Consider the following 16,044-nt stretch of genomic DNA (forward strand, 5'->3'; position numbering starts at 1 on the left):
GTAACAAATGTAACATTCTTTACCAACACAATTTGAATGCATGAAATATCAATCGAAATGTTACTCCTTCACAATAAAAGTTGTTCGGTAGTGAAGCGACGATCAAATGATAAATAAATGTGGTGGGAATTCTGAAACAGTTATTATGATCATTACTTGCAAATAAATTACTTTTCTGCTGCTCGGGTGATTGGCATGTATAAGATCGATGTTGTCTACTAGCAGGCACTCATTATATTTTACAAAATTACTCAAGCCAACCAAACATTTCATACGTACCTGCTGTGAGGAAATGCTGCTTCTACGTCTGTCCTTTTAAAAATGGGCTTAAAATGTAATACATTTTACAAAGTTCATCTACCTGATGAATGCACCCCTTGCCCACAAGTTTCGATTTGTTTGTTAAACGAAGAAATATTTCTGAACATTTTGGGGAATAAATTGTAGCGCAAACCCAAATACGTTTTTTTTTTGGTCAACGATTGTCAATCACTTGTGTGAAAACCAGGCGCCCGTTACGAACAAACATTATCGATCGACTTTACAAAAAAAAGTATTTATCCAAGGTTGGATCCATATTGGTAAGATCGTTGTACTTGAGCTGTGAAAATACAATGACGGGTTGTCTTTATGACGCTTTACAACATGGGATAAAAGACCTGGTCGTGAATACATTCGTTATTTTTGTGAATACATTATACGGTTTTAATGAATCATGTACAAATCTGATGTACCTGTGGGGGAAAAAACGAAAGTGGTTTTACGGTACATGCTCGCTTAGTGTTATTAACGGTAGCCGGCTAAAATTATGCTAGTTAGCCGATGACGTTACACGACGCTGAGCGTATAACATTTTTCAACCTTTTATCTGGGGGTTAACATGATCGCCTTCGTGTTTTTCATGTAGCCTGTTAATGTAAAAAATGTATATATTCTTAACCATTTAGCGTGACGTTGACTGTGTATTTTCGTCATTGGACGGCGGCCCTGTTAATGGAAAGTAGCGAGGGGCGGCGGCCTCAACACACTCACGACCACTTTTGGAATTGTCAACTGGGAATCCGGAGAAATCCAGAGAAAAGCAGTGATGTCGCTACGGTGTCATCGCACGGAACGGGGAACCCTCAACCGCCCGGGGAAGAAAGTATAGTGAAGTGGCAACGGGCCCATGTCACCAGAGGTACAATTAAAATGCACTTCAATTATTCGTTTGATGACATGCAACCATGCAAACTTCCCCGTTTTACTTTTCCCAAGCCTCCACGGGCCTGACAGTATGACACGTTCTCTTATATGCACAAAATATAATTTCTAATATCGAAATGTTATCTTCTATTTACATTAAGTGCTACCTACATTTTTGGGGAGTACTCATGACTCCCGAGCACAGTACCACCAACATTAAATACAGTAGAAGAGTTGACCTAAGTGTTTGTAACTTTGTAAACAAACAAGGCTCAGATTCTAGTACGGGTTAAACTTTCCCAAGCCTCCATGGTGCTGACAGTTTGAAACGTTCTCTTATATGCACAAAATGTCATTTCTAATGTCGTGGGGTTATTTTCTATTTACATTAAGTGCTACCTACATTTTTGGGGTCTTGACTCCTGAGTAACACCAACATTAAATACAGTACAACAGTCGACCTAAGTGTTCGTAACCTCGTAAACAAACAAGTAGAGGTTAAAAAGCGGGTCACAAATGACACAAATATGTGGTGTTATTTGGACACTACTGTTTGAGTTCCAACCAGATTTTTTTTTACATACAGTAAAGTCTCGTTATATCGATATCGGATATATCGATAGTCCCGGTTATATCGATACTATTTCTATGCACGCACGGAGAAAATTACATGCAAACAGGGTCGGATATATCGATAGTCCCGGTTATATCAATATTTTTTGGGCCTCCCTTGAATATCGATATAACGAGACTTTACTGTATTTATTTTAATGTTGCTTTCTGCAAGTCATTGAAACGGCTTATCTTTACCCTTTAGAAAAGAACAGATGAAGCATAAATGGAAGATTATTTCTTTCTTCTTTGTCGAACAATAAATGGATAGATGAAACATCATTGTGTACTAACCAACCCGCATGATGTACGTGTTACTTTTTTTTGTCATGTGGAAACCACCTTGATACTGTATTGCTTTCAGATGCCACAGAGAATGCAGACCCATGAAGTCATACCCCTTCCGAATCAGCCTCCACCCAAATCGCCTGATCATTCATATGGAGATGACCGACAGCCGGTGGCTGATGGAAGGTTTGATGAGAATCCAGAGTGTTTCTAGTTTTATGGGTTTTGACGGCAATTCCTGATTGATTTCTTTGCCATTTTTTTTTTTTTTTGTAGGCTTCACGGGGTGCAAGAAGATGTCACCAAAGTCAAATCTGACCTGGACAATGCCCACGGGTGTATAAAACTCTTACTCACCCAAGTAAGTTAAAGCTATTAGTTGTACGACTGTTCATGTTGTCGTTGCTAAACAAACACTTGTTCTAGGTGGCCGAGAGAGACAAAAAGATTGATAATCTGAATCATGCACTTCATGGACCTCGTGATGCTGTCTCGATGGAGGCTCAAAACAACACCAATAAGAAACTTATTGCCTACCTTACCCTTCAGGTAAAGTGTCGTGCACGCGGGTTGCTTTTTTGACATCTTGTCGAACTGATTTTTAAAGGACAACGACACCATTTTTTGTGTGTCCTAACTGACATCAGAAAAACATTTTATAGTACCTAAAATACCCAAAACACACAGGCTGCTATTTTTAGTCAAATGCAAAACTTCAATTAAAAAAAACTTAGTGTCCCAAAACTACTTCAAAATGACCCCGGAGATGCCGAGTTTCAGAAGGTCCCGCCCCTTTGTTCGTGACGTCACGCTAGGATATCGTGCCTAGAATCAAAACAATGGCTTCAGATTCGGAGATGCTTTCTTGTTACTCGTCCAGTGATGAATATGATTCAAATAGTTCTGAAGAGGAAAGCATAAATATTTGCAATCGATGAAAGAAGTCCTTCCGTATCAATTCCAGCCGTCAGGACTCCAATTATAGCGTCCCGGAAAATGCACAAGATGGCGCCCAAGCTCTGTTGGAAATGGGCTGATTTGTCTGCTGGGAATTTGTGTCAACTAGTATCAAATAGTAGTCTTGGTGCAACACACAATTCACCATCGCGTTATTTATGTGTTTTCCTTGTAATTTCGCCATCAACACGGATCAACACGAAGTTTTCAGACCAAATAAAGTACCGCAAAATGCATTGTGTGTCGCTTTCTCGGTGTGGGCCGTTGCTTTAGTGACGTCACGTACAGACTCGTCACCAACTCGAAAACAAGACTTCCTGAATATTCAGAGTGAGTCTTAAAACGTAAAATATAGCAATATGCAGTGTAATCTTGGTAAAATACGCTCAGTAGAAGTCATTTGAAGTGATTTTACAAATTATGGACAATTATGGTGAATCGTTGTGTGTTACACCAAGACTACTATTTGATACTAGTTGACACAAATTCCCAGCAGACAAGTCAGCCCATTTCCAACGGAGCTCGGGCGCCATCTTGTGCATTTTCTGGGACGCTACATTGGAGTCCTGATGGCTCGAATTGATCCGGAAGGACTTCTTTAATCGATTGCAAACATTTATGCTTTCCTCTTCAGAACTATTTCAATCATATTCATAACTGGATGCGTAACAAGAAAGCATCTTCTCTGAATCTGAACTCCGTGAGGCCATTGTTGGGGGCGGGACTTTCTGAAAATCCCCAGTTTCGAGCTGATTTGTGGCAGTTTTTGCACACTTTAAGTCATTTTTATTGGTGTTTTGCATTAACTAAAAATATTAGTTTGGGGTATTTTAGATGCTATAAAACGTTTTTCTGATGTCAGTTAGGAAACAAAAAAATGGTGTCGGTTGTCCTTTAAACATTCCTGAATACATCCACGCAGATCGAGTATCTACAAGAGAGCAACAAGACGCTGGAGCAGAAACTGGAGGAACTACAGAACAAGTCCTCCGCCGAAGTGTCCAACCTCTCCCTGAAGAACATTGAACTGTGTCGAGAACTGACGCAAAAGAATAACATGATTAAGCAAACCAAAATGGACAAAAAGCGAGTGCTGGATATCGCTTATCGAAACTTGTCCGCTTCCAAAGTGAGGAAAAAGAAAAATATGCTAACAATTCCGTATGCCACAAGCTTACTGTTTTTTTTTTTCCTCACTTTTGTCACAGGAAGTCATTATAAGCCAACAGGAAGTCATTAAAGATTTGGAGGATAACCTTGTAAAAATGAGAGCGGTAAGATACTGCTTATGTTGTGTTCAAAACTTACAATTAACATTTTTTACTTACATCTTAATTATTTATATGCCAGCCTATACAAAAAAAAGAGTCCCAACCAATTGAAATAATTCTGATTGATCTTCATTCACTCATTCAGACATGCGCAGAAATGTGCCCCACTCCAGTGCCAGGGTTTTTGTCATTTTCACCTAAATTCCAGGACCAACAAAATATTGAGTTTTATGACTACATAAACATTAAATGCAACGTAAGAAACCTTAAACTCTCTTCTTTCATCAGAAAAAAAACAGTTAATTCCTAAGTTATATGGGTTTGGAATTAACTGAGCTTGAAATTGGGGCGGCTGGCCAAAATACAGTACAATACATACATATAACATTCAATAAAGCGTTAGAAACCTTAGACTATCTTCTTTCATCAGAAAATGAATTAATTCCTAAGTTATATGGGCTTTGAGTTATCTGAGCTTGAAATGGGGGCGGCTGTTCAAAATACAATTCAGTACATGCATATAACATTCACCAGGAAGCCAAATTACCAAAACGGCATGCTAACGTCATACTAGCATAGAATGACTGTATGTGTCTTTAGACTATCTATTAGCGATCTGGCTGGCTGGCTCTCTATTAGCTGTCTATCCAGCTAGTTGGCTATCTATTGGATATCTATTAGCTGGCTAGTTAGCTGGCTATTTATTGGCTATCTATTAGCTATCTGGCTGGCTGGCTGTCTATCAGCTAGCCATCTATTAGCTCTCTACTAGCTATCTAGCTGGTTATCAATCAGCTATCTATCCGGCTGGCTAGCTAGCTATTAGATATCTATTAGCTAGATAGTTAGCTGGCTATCTATTAGCTATCTATTGGCTAGCTGTCTAGCTAGCTGGCTATATATTAGCTGTCTATCCGGGTGGCTATCAATTAGCTAGCTGAATAGTTAGCTGGCTTTCTATTAGCTATCTATTGGCTATCTGGCTGGCTATCTATTAGCTAGCTGGCTGCTTATTTATTAGCTACCTATTAGCTTGCTCGCTAGCTTTTTATTCATTTGAGTTATTCCGGGTTGAGTGAACGCTGGCGCGTGTGGCTGCCGCTGCTCACCTACAGAAAAACTTCTCCTGTGACTGTAAAGTGACCTTGAGAGTTTTGAAAGGCGCTTATAAATGAAATGTATTATTATTATTATTATTATTATTAATATACAAATATTTCTAGATTTTGTTCTGGAGTAACATAAGGTGTTACAAATGCGGCCCCCTCGTGGAAGGGAAAAAACATTGGCAGAGGGCTCTCCAGCGCTTTATCGGCACCCAAGCGTGATAAAACCAAAACCCGAAAAAATTTGGGAATGGCACTTTACGTCATATTTTCAATTCCTGAATCAATTCAGGGATAGGCAGTGAATGAGTTAAAAAATATCACTCAACCTAAAGAAGTTGTCTCACCTGTTGTGTTTTTTGAATTCTCAGGAGACTCAAGAGACGAATTCAGGTACTTTAATCGGATTGGATCGGATTATTGACCTGGAAAATGCAGTCCAGAACGTAAGTCTGATTGTTTTAAAATATTTCAGCCCTTGTAAAACATGCTTGCCATGTTTAGACTATATATACGTGCAAATACTCATTTCCCACAAAAGTGTTACACTTGTACCGAAAGAGGCAAAATGACGGTTGATGGCTAGCATAGAAATGCTAATAAATGCTTCAAGGACAACCGACAAGTTGTGTCCATAATTTGTAAAATCACTTCAAATGACTTCTACTGAGTGTATGTTACAAATATTCCACGGCATATAGCTATATTTTACGTTTTAAGAACATTCCGGAAGTCTTGTTTTTGAGTTGGTGATGATTTCTGATGTGACGTCACGGAGGGAACGCCCCTGATCGAGAAAGCGACACACAGTGTATTTTGGGTACTTTGTTTGGTCTGAAAACTTCGTGTTGATCCGTGTTGATGACAAAATTTGAAGAAAAACACATCAATAACGCGATGGTGAATCATTGTGTGTTGCACCAAGACTACTATTTGATACTAGTTGACACAAATTCCCAGCAGACAAATCAGCCCATTTCCAACGGAGCTTGGGCGCCATCTTGTGCATTTTCGGTTATCCTTTAATATAGACGTGCGTGTTTTGTATTGAAGCTGGAGCGAGAGAGGCTGGAGTTGCGTTCACAGCTCTCGTTGCTGAGAGACGGCAAGTGGAACACGCAGCCGCGTTGGGACTTTCAGCCTGCCGAGCGGCTTCAGGACGCAGAGAAGGAAGCGGTGGCGGCGGCGGCAATAAAGCGGAGGAAAGCAGCTCGCATGATGGGGTTTGTTTTTAATATTAGATCTTTTTTTTTTTTTTTCCAACAGATTGTATATTACTCAATTGAATGCACGGATCCCCCAAAAATTATTCCAACAGTTTTGAATGTAAATATTCTTTTTACAGTAAAGTCTCGTTATATCGATATCGGATATATCGATAGTCCCGGTTGTATCGATACTATTTCTATGCACGCACGGAGAAAATTACATGCAAACAGGGTCGGATATATCGATAGTCCCGGTTATATCGATATTTTTTCGGACTCCCTTGAATATCGATATAACGAGACTTTACTGTATTTGAATATTTTACATTTATTGGAATAATTATGTCACTGGAAATATTTATCCTGGCGTGAATAGAGTTTTAAATTTAACCCCGCTGGAGACTATTTCTGTATCCCATCACACTTAAAAAAAAAAAAAAAAAAAAAAAATGTCAGATTTATTTATTTACTTACCGGTGATTGCTTGTTTGTTTGTTTGCTTGTTTATTTATTTATTTGAAGATTTTACATTTATTCCAATAATTATATGGCACTGAAAACATTTCTCCTGACGTGAATAGAGTTTTAAAATTAACCGTGGTGGACAATATTTATGTATCCCATGACGCTTTTTAAAAAACTGGTCTGATTTATTTATTTATTTATTTATTTATTTATTTATTTATTTATTTATTATTTATTCATTCATTCATTTGATTGTGTGTTTGTTTAATTGTTTATGGCGTATCGTATGGTATAGTATAGTATAGTACAGTATAGTATAGTATAGTATAGTATAGTATAGTATAGTATAGTTGTGTAATAGTTATCCATTTATTTATTTACCTATGTATAGCTAGTTAGCTTTTTATTTATTTGATTTATTCTGAGTTGAGTGAACGCTGGCGCGTGTGGCTGCCGCTGCTCACCCACAGAAAAACTGATCCAGTGACTGTAAAGTGGCCTTGAGAGTTTTGAAAGGCGCTTACAAATGAAATGTATTATTATTATTATTATTATTTGTTTATTTAATTACTGTATTATGTTAGTTGGTTATCCATTTATTTATTCATTTGTCGTTCTATGTATTTATATATGTATTTATTTATTGTATTTATTTATTCATTCATTCATTTGCTTGTGTGTTTGTTTAATTGTTTATGGTGTATAGTATCGTATAGTATAGTATCGTATAGTATAGTACATTATAGTATAGTATAGTATCGTATAGTACATTATAGTATAGTATAGTATAGTATAGTATAGTATAGTATAGTATAGTATAGTATAGTATAGTTGTGTAATAGTTATCCATTTATTTATTTACCTATGTATTTGTTTGTTTAGTTAATTGCTGTATTATGTTAGTTGGTTATCCATTTATTTATTCATTTGTCTTTCTATGTATCTATATATGTATTTATTTGGTTACCAGTTTAGTTAATTATTTGTTTCAAATCTATTTATTGTATATTTATTTATTTATTTATTTATTTTCTGGTTATTTATTTTCTAACTACAGGTTTTATTTATTTAACCATTTATTTACCACTTTAGTTATTTATTTGTTTAAAATTTATCTATGTATTTATTTATTTAGCTATCTGTTTATTTCTTTATTTATTTAGTTTTTTATATGGTTAGTTAGTTCATTATCCATTTATTTATTTATTTGTCTATTTATTTATATATGTATTGACATTTAATAATAATAATAATACATTGAATTTCTAAGCGCCTTTCAAAACTCTCAAGGAGACTTTACAGTCATGGGATTTTTTTTTTTTTTTTGTGTGTGTGCGGGTGAGCAGCGGCAGCCATTCGCGCCAGCGTTCACTCTACCCAGAAGTAACACACCAGCAAAGGAAGACGAAAGGAAAAGAAAGAAGTAGAAAAACAAAATACAGGAGCTGCTGGAAAGGCAGCCACTCTCACGGCGCCATCTTGTAGTCAAAACAAAAAAACTAAATAACAAATAATATGACAACACAAAGACACAGAGAGTCATTTATTGACATATTTATTGACATTTTAATTTATGTAGCTATTTATTCATTTATAATATAATAATAATAATAATAAATAATGTTGATGATTATGATTATTGTTATTATTATTAAGGCTAATAAAGGCCAATCCAATTATTATTATTATTATTATTATTATTATTATTATTATTATTATTATTATTATGTGTGTGTTTCAGTCAACAGCAGGAAAGGGATCTCACCGCGCTGCCACAACGGTTGCATGACCCCCAAGAAAACATGGTTCGAGAGAACATGAGGTTGCAAGATGACCTGACGGCGCTGAACAAAGAGAAGCAAGTAATAATAATAATAATAATAATAATAATCTATGGAATATTTTTTCTATTACTTGATTTTTGTGGGAGGAAGGGAATAATACCAAGTTGTATTTCCTCTCCTCAAGGCTGCACACGCTGGGATGGAGGTGGTTCTGCGTGAACGGGACGAGCTCAAGCTGAGCGTGCACTCTTATGCTAATGCCATGTGCAGGGTAGAAGATCTGTTGAGGACAAAGGTGAGGAAAAGTCAAGCCATGAAATTGGGTAGGGGGGGCATTTCATAGCAGATACGGAGAAAAAAAATCTTTACAGACTGTGCTCCACTCAGCACTTTAGCGTGACTCGACTACTTTTGCTGATGTAATTTTCAGTCCTGGTCCTGCCATACTTTCCGTCAGGATAGTATATAAGTCAGAATTATGACACAGAATCCTGAAAATTATAAAACATCAAAGCTTTGTCATCAAATAGTGAGTAGTTTTACTTTATTTGAATGTTATTGACTAAATGTACAGCTAACATCCGACTTACGACTGAGTTCCGTTCCGACCAAACGGTCGTAAGTCGAAAATGGTCGTAAGTTGAAATCCATTCAAAATCATTGTACTAAATTCATCCTGTCTACTTGATATCTAATTTAAAGCAGATTCTTTACTTACAGACAGTGGATTATAGGTGTTCAAATACCTGGCGGAAGGCGGAAGTATACGCCGAAACATGTCATGTATTTGAACACCTATAATACACTGTAAGTAAAGAATCTGCTTTAAATTATCCATTCAAAATGTTGAATGGAGCCTCGGAGGCTAAATGACTCACAAACTCCCCCCTCTGGTGCCATCACATGGTCGATTGCTGTGCGAGAGTGACATGCTGGCTGGCTGGCTGGCTGGCCAAAATTGTTGCCGGCCTTCTAGCGCGCTGCGGTGCCAGGCGCAGAATTAAAATTTTACAAATAGGGTCTGGAGGTCGTGGTCATAAGTATGGGTGGTCGTCAGTCAGATGTTACCTGTATTATTATTATTATTATTATTATTATTATTATTATTATTATTTTTATTATTATTATTATATGGAAAAAGTTTGAAAATACACCATTCACTGAAGGTGCACGTTATACTCCGGTGCGCCTTATACACTGGAAAATATGGTCTAACTTAATTTTATATATTCATATATTATATTTGGGAAAAAAAATCATTCATTGAAGGTGCGCCTTATACTCCAGTGCGCCTTATATATGGGAAATGTTTGAAAATACACCATTAACTCGGGTGTACCTTTTACTCAGGTGCGCCTTATACACTGAAAAATACGGTCTAACTTAATTTTACATATTCATATATTATATTTGGATTTTATTTTCATTCATTGAAGGTGCGCCTTATACTCCAGTGCGCCTTATATATGGAAAAAGTGTGAAAATACACCATTCACTCGGGTGCACCTTTTACTCCGGTGCCCCTTATACACTGGAAAATACGGTCTAACTTAATTTTATATATTCATATATTATATTTGGAGAAAAAAATCATTCATCGAGGTGCTCCTTATACTCCGGTGCGCCTTATACACTGGAAAATATGGTCTAACTTAATTTTATATATTCATATATTATATTTGGGAGAAAAAAATCATTCATTGAAGGTGCGCCTTATACTCCAGTGTGCCTTATATATGGGAAATGTTTGAAAATACACCATTCACTGACGGTGCGCATTATACTCCGGTGCGCCTTATACACTGGACAATACGGTCTAACTTAATTTTATATATTCATATATTATATTTGGAAAAAAAAATCATTCATTGAAGATTCACCTTATACTCCAGTGCGCCTTATATATGGAAAAAGTTTGAAAATACACCATTCACTGACGGTGCACCTTTTACTCCGGTGCGCCTTATACGCTGGAAAATATGGTCTAACTTAATTTTATATATTCATATATTATATTTGGAAAACATTTTTCATTCATTGAAGGTGCGCCTTATACTCCAGTGTGCCTTATATATGGAAAAAGTGTGAAAATACACCATTCATCGAGGTGCTCCTTATACTCCAGTGCGCCTTATACGCTGGAAAATACGGTCTAACTTAATTTTATATATTCATATATTATATTTGGAAAAAAAAATCATTCATTGAAGATGCGCCTTATACTCCAGTGCGCCTTATATATGGAAAAAGTTTGAAAATACACCATTCACTCGGGTGCGCCTTATACACTGGAAAATACGATGTAACTTTATTTTATATATTCATAAATTTGGAAAACATTTTTCATTCATTGAAGGTGCGCCTTATACTCCAGTGCGCCTTATATATGGAAAAAGTGTGAAAATACACCATTCACTCGGGTGCACCTTTTCCTCCGGTGCGCCTTATACACTGGAAAATACGGTCTAACTTAATTTTATATATTCATATATTTGGGAAAAAAAATCATTCATTGAAGGTGCGCCTTATACTCCAGTGCACCTTATATATGGAAAAAGTTTGAAAATACACCATTCACTCGGGTGCACCTTTTACTCCGGTGCGCCTTATACACTGGAAAATACGATGTAACTTTATTTTATATATTCATATATTTGGAAAACATTTTTCATTCATTGAAGGTGCGCCTTATACACCAGAAAATCCGCTAATTTAGACATATCAACCATAGGACCAAGAGAATTTCGAGCTGGTGGCGCACCTGCGAGCGGCCCAATCGGACCTTCAAGAGCGGGAACGGAGGCTGCAGCAGGTGGAAGACCTCATTGCCGCACTTGGCGTCGAACTGCGCAAAGCCCAAGAAGGGCCGGCAGCTCTACTCTCCGATCTGGCCTGCATCCGGGAGCTCTGCACCAAACTGGACACGGACAAGGAGCTCGCATCGTGCGCGCTTACGTCTAAAAGCATGGAGCTTGACTTGGTGAGTGCGGTTGTGCAATTTTACCCTCCAAAACAATAAAAATATTTTAAGTAATATAGAAATGTTCCATTCATAAGCACACTTGCTCTTAAAAAACATTGCAGGAGAGTTTTTTTTCGTCTTTGTTTTCCAGGTTCAAAAGCAACTTGATAGTGAGAAGGCGACCGTGCGCAACCTTGAGACGCTGCTCGCCGCCGCTCTTCAGAAGGTCAGTGACCGAGAGGCCAAGCTGAGGGCGCTGCGAGACAGGCTCACCACCCCGGCTGAGAACATAACGTGAGGCAAAAAAATCTTTTGGGAGTTGTGTTGTTGCATATTTGACAAATCTGACAAAGCTCTATGATATAAAAATTAATTTAGCATTCTAATTACCACCTCCACCCTTTTATTTATTTATTGACTTGTTTATTATTATTATTATTTTTTTTACCTATTTATTTATTTGTGTATTTATTCATTGTATTTTTTGGTCATTTATTTATTTTCTGGCTATTTATTCAACCATGTATTTATTTATTTGGTTACCGGTTTAATTATTTGTTTAAAATCTATTTATTTATTTGGTTACCAGTGTAGTTATTTTTTTTAATCTATGTATTTATTTATTGACTGTATTTATTTATTTGTTTATTTTCTGACTTTATCTATGTAACCATTTTTTATTTGGTTACCAATGTAGTTACTTATTTGTTTAAAATCTGTTTATTTATTTTTTTATTTGATGACCAGTTTAATTATTTATTTGTTTAAAATTTATTTATTTATGATTTACTTATTATGTATGTATTTATTTTCTAGTTATTTATTTATTGTCTAACTATATAACCATGCATTTATTTGGTTACCAGTTTAGTTATTTATTTTTTTAATTTTTTTTAAATTAATTAATTTATTTGTTTATTTAGCTATTTTTTTATTTATTTACCTGTTAATTTATTTGTGTATTTATTTGCTTTTTATTTATTTATTTATTTATTTATTTATTTATTTGGTTACCGGTTTAATTATTTTTTAAAATCTTTTTTTTTTTTTTTGTTATCAGTGTAGTTTTTTTTTTTAATCTATGTATTTATTTATTGACTTTATTTATTTGTTTATTTTCTGACTTTATCTATTTAACCATTTTTTATTTGGTTACCAATGTAGTTACTTATTTGTTTAAAATCTATTTATTTATTTATTTATTTGGTGACCAGTTTAATTATTTATTTGTTTAAAATTTATTTATTTATGATTTACTTATTATGTATGTATTTATTTTCTAGTTATTTATTTATTGTCTAACTATATAACCATGCATTTATTTGGTTACCAGTTTAGTTATTTATTTTTTTAAATTTATTAATTTACTTATTTGTTTGTTTATTTAGCTATTTTTTTATTTATTTACCTGTTAGTTTATCTGTGTATTTATTTGCTTTTTATTTATTTATTTATTTGTTTGGTTACCGGTTTAGTTATCTATTTGTTTAAAATCTTTATTTATTTGGTGACCAGTTTAGTTAATTATGTGATTAAAAAGTATTTATTTATTTATTTATTTATTTATTTATTTATTTTTTAATTTATTTGTTTATTTGTTTATTTATGATTCACTTATGTCTATTTTCTGATTATTTATTTATTGTCCAACTATATAACCATGTATTTATTATTTGGTTACCAGTTTAGTTTTTTTTTTATCTATCTATTTAGCCCAACTCAAATGTCATTCTTTATCAAGGCCTCGGGCCGCTAAAAAAAATTGCCGATGGGCCGCTTAAATACTGTAGTTTGGGCACCTCTCCTATAATTGACAAGAACATGAATATACTTTACCTTTTCGACTGTTGTCATTTCTTATTTGTAATGAAAATCGGTTGATTTTAATTTATCCTTAACTTTTTGGTCTGCAGCGGCGACTGCAACCATGCGAGCGAGGTGAACGATCTTCAAACGCCTCAGCAACAGGTGGAGATGAACAACCGAACAAACGCAAGATCGACTGGGGAGCAGTGAGTCGCTAGGCTGCTAGCCGTCACGCATATCAAGGACCTATATTGCCCCTTCCCCCAATCCCCTCCGCATACATACATTTTAAAACAGGTGTGTTTGTATGACTCTGTCAGAATAATGGAGGATCCAATTACAGTGCAGGCATACTCTTTCGGCTTTGCTGAAATTAGCCTGTGGAATGCAAATAAGCAGCTGTACACCCATCTTCCTCCATGCTGAGTAGGGCTTTCATTAATGACGTCCATGAGGAAACAAAACTCGGATTGTGGGTGAAAAAAAAAAGCAACCCAATAAAACCCGGCATACCCAGTAAAAGCACGGATCATATTTTCACCTCTCTCTTTCACGTCTTCGTATAGTCACTTTTTTTTAAATGAAACATAAATATTGCATATACAGTGATACCCCAGCTCATGAACTTAATTGGTTCCCAGAAAGTGTGTGTAAGGCGAAAAGTTCATCTGACGAACATTAATTTCCCATAAGAAACCATTAAAAATGAGAATAATCCATTCCCAGGTCCCCATAAAACAGAATTCTCTACTAAATAAGCCTTAAAGGACAACCGACATCACTTTTTTGTTTCTTAACTGACACCAGAAAAACGTTTTATAGCATCTAAAATACCCAAAACACGCAGTATGATATTTTTAGTTAAATGCAAAACACCAATAAAAAAGACTTAAAGTGTCCCAAAACTACTTTCAAATGACCCCGGAGATGCCGAGTTTCAGAAGGTCCCGCCCCCTTGTTCGTGATGTCACCCCAAGACGTCTTGCCTTGCTGGAGAATCAAAACAATGGCTTCAGATTCGGAGAATATGCTTTCTTGTGTACTCATCCAGTTATGAATATGATTCAAATAGTTCTGAAGAAGAAAGCATACATGCTTGCGATCGATTAAAGAATTTATTCCGTGTCATTTTGAGGCATCGGGGGTGGGAAATATCGCACCCAAAAAATGCAGAAAATGGTGACAAAGGATGTGCCGTGTAAGGAATTAGTCAGCCCGTTTCCACAGGCTGATTAATTCCTTACATGGAGCTTTGCCGCCCTCTTCTGCCTCTTTTTGGTCCTACATGAAGTTTTCAGACCAAAGTACAGCAAAATGCATTGACGTGATGGAAGGACTGCGACAATGTATCCTTTTTTTTCGGTCAGGGGCGTTCCTTCAGTGACGTAGGGTGAGGACTTGTCACCAACTCAAAAACAGAAGGCAAAATGACAGTGAAAGAAAGAAACGATTCTAACTAACCCTTCTGGTATCTTGTCATCCTTCCAGACACGTGAGCTTCAGGGACTGACTCGCAATGAGACCGCCTTCCCAAAAATGATGCTTTCGAGCTGCCGACTGGAGCGCATAACATCAGAGGAGCCCTTCATTACCGGACATTAATGAGGCCGTAAACTTGTCTTCATTGTCGGTGACTGTTTTTGGCTTTTTAGATAAGACGGCAGGACTTGGCTTTGCAGTCAAAAAAGGGAAAATATTGACGCGTTGCCGTTAAACGCCAGGGACGTTTTCTTAGCACTTAGCACTATTTATCACAGAGTTCCTTTTTTATATATATGTATATTATTTATTTTTAAAATTTGCCAGCCTATATGATCGCTGCCATTTTTATAAATGTTTACATATCACAGAGGACTAAAAACCTGTACAGATGCAACATCACCATCAAAAATGCAACGTCTGACGTTAACTCATTCACTGCCAGACGATGTGCTAAAATGTGTCCACTCCAGTGCCAGGGTTTTTGTCATTTTCACTCAAATTGCAGTACCCACAGAATATTCAGTTTTAGGACGACATAAACATTCAATTCAGCATAAGAAACCTAAGACTCAAAAAGAGTTAATTCCTAAGTTATATGGGTCTGGAGTTATCTGAGCTTGAAATGGGGGCAGCTGTACAAAATACCATACATACATATTGGTTTATATAGCGCTTTAACAACAGCTGGAGCTGTAATGAAGCGCTAACATGGATAAAAAGTCATTATTTTTTTATTTAAAATTTGAAAACTAGTTATTCATTAATTGGTTGTGCGTTGTGTGCTTCTCGAAATTCAAAATGGCCCCCCGAAGCTGAGCTAAAAAAATGAATCCATAAATCTGACATTTTATTTGGTGTGTGGCTTAGTCGACGAAATAAAAGTCACAAAACATCTTGGGTCAAAAATGTGGACAATCT

General features: G+C 36.0%; 1 protein-coding gene across 3 annotated transcripts in view; it reads left to right on the forward strand.

The window, feature by feature from the left end:
• The window catches only part of LOC148895238 (uncharacterized), a 42,956-nt gene extending 27,100 nt beyond the window's left edge, over nt 1–15,856 (forward strand). For 2 of the 3 annotated variants that reach the window (XM_089000106.1, XM_089000108.1), the window contains 14 exons: nt 1,005–1,180; nt 2,162–2,271; nt 2,362–2,446; nt 2,512–2,634; nt 3,965–4,171; nt 4,251–4,316; nt 5,791–5,865; nt 6,473–6,642; nt 8,834–8,954; nt 9,061–9,171; nt 11,608–11,856; nt 11,990–12,132; nt 13,752–13,850; nt 15,133–15,856. In XM_089000106.1, coding sequence (XP_088856232.1) covers nt 1,169–1,180; nt 2,162–2,271; nt 2,362–2,446; nt 2,512–2,634; nt 3,965–4,171; nt 4,251–4,316; nt 5,791–5,865; nt 6,473–6,642; nt 8,834–8,954; nt 9,061–9,171; nt 11,608–11,856; nt 11,990–12,132; nt 13,752–13,850; nt 15,133–15,154 — 1,593 coding nt within the window. In that variant the 5' untranslated portion in view covers nt 1,005–1,168 and the 3' untranslated portion in view covers nt 15,155–15,856. Of the gene's footprint in view, nt 1–1,001; nt 1,181–2,161; nt 2,272–2,361; nt 2,447–2,511; nt 2,635–3,964; nt 4,172–4,250; nt 4,317–5,790; nt 5,866–6,472; nt 6,643–8,833; nt 8,955–9,060; nt 9,172–11,607; nt 11,857–11,989; nt 12,133–13,751; nt 13,851–15,132 lie in introns of all 3 variants that reach the window. The other variant, XM_089000107.1, reaches the window with a different exon arrangement.
• Nucleotides 15,857–16,044: the final 188 nt, after the last annotated feature.

Source organism: Hippocampus bargibanti, linkage group LG07 (assembly GCF_051943395.1).
Source record: "Hippocampus bargibanti isolate YZ-2025 linkage group LG07, ASM5194339v1, whole genome shotgun sequence".
In the NCBI taxonomy this organism is placed as follows: domain Eukaryota; kingdom Metazoa; phylum Chordata; class Actinopteri; order Syngnathiformes; family Syngnathidae; genus Hippocampus; species Hippocampus bargibanti.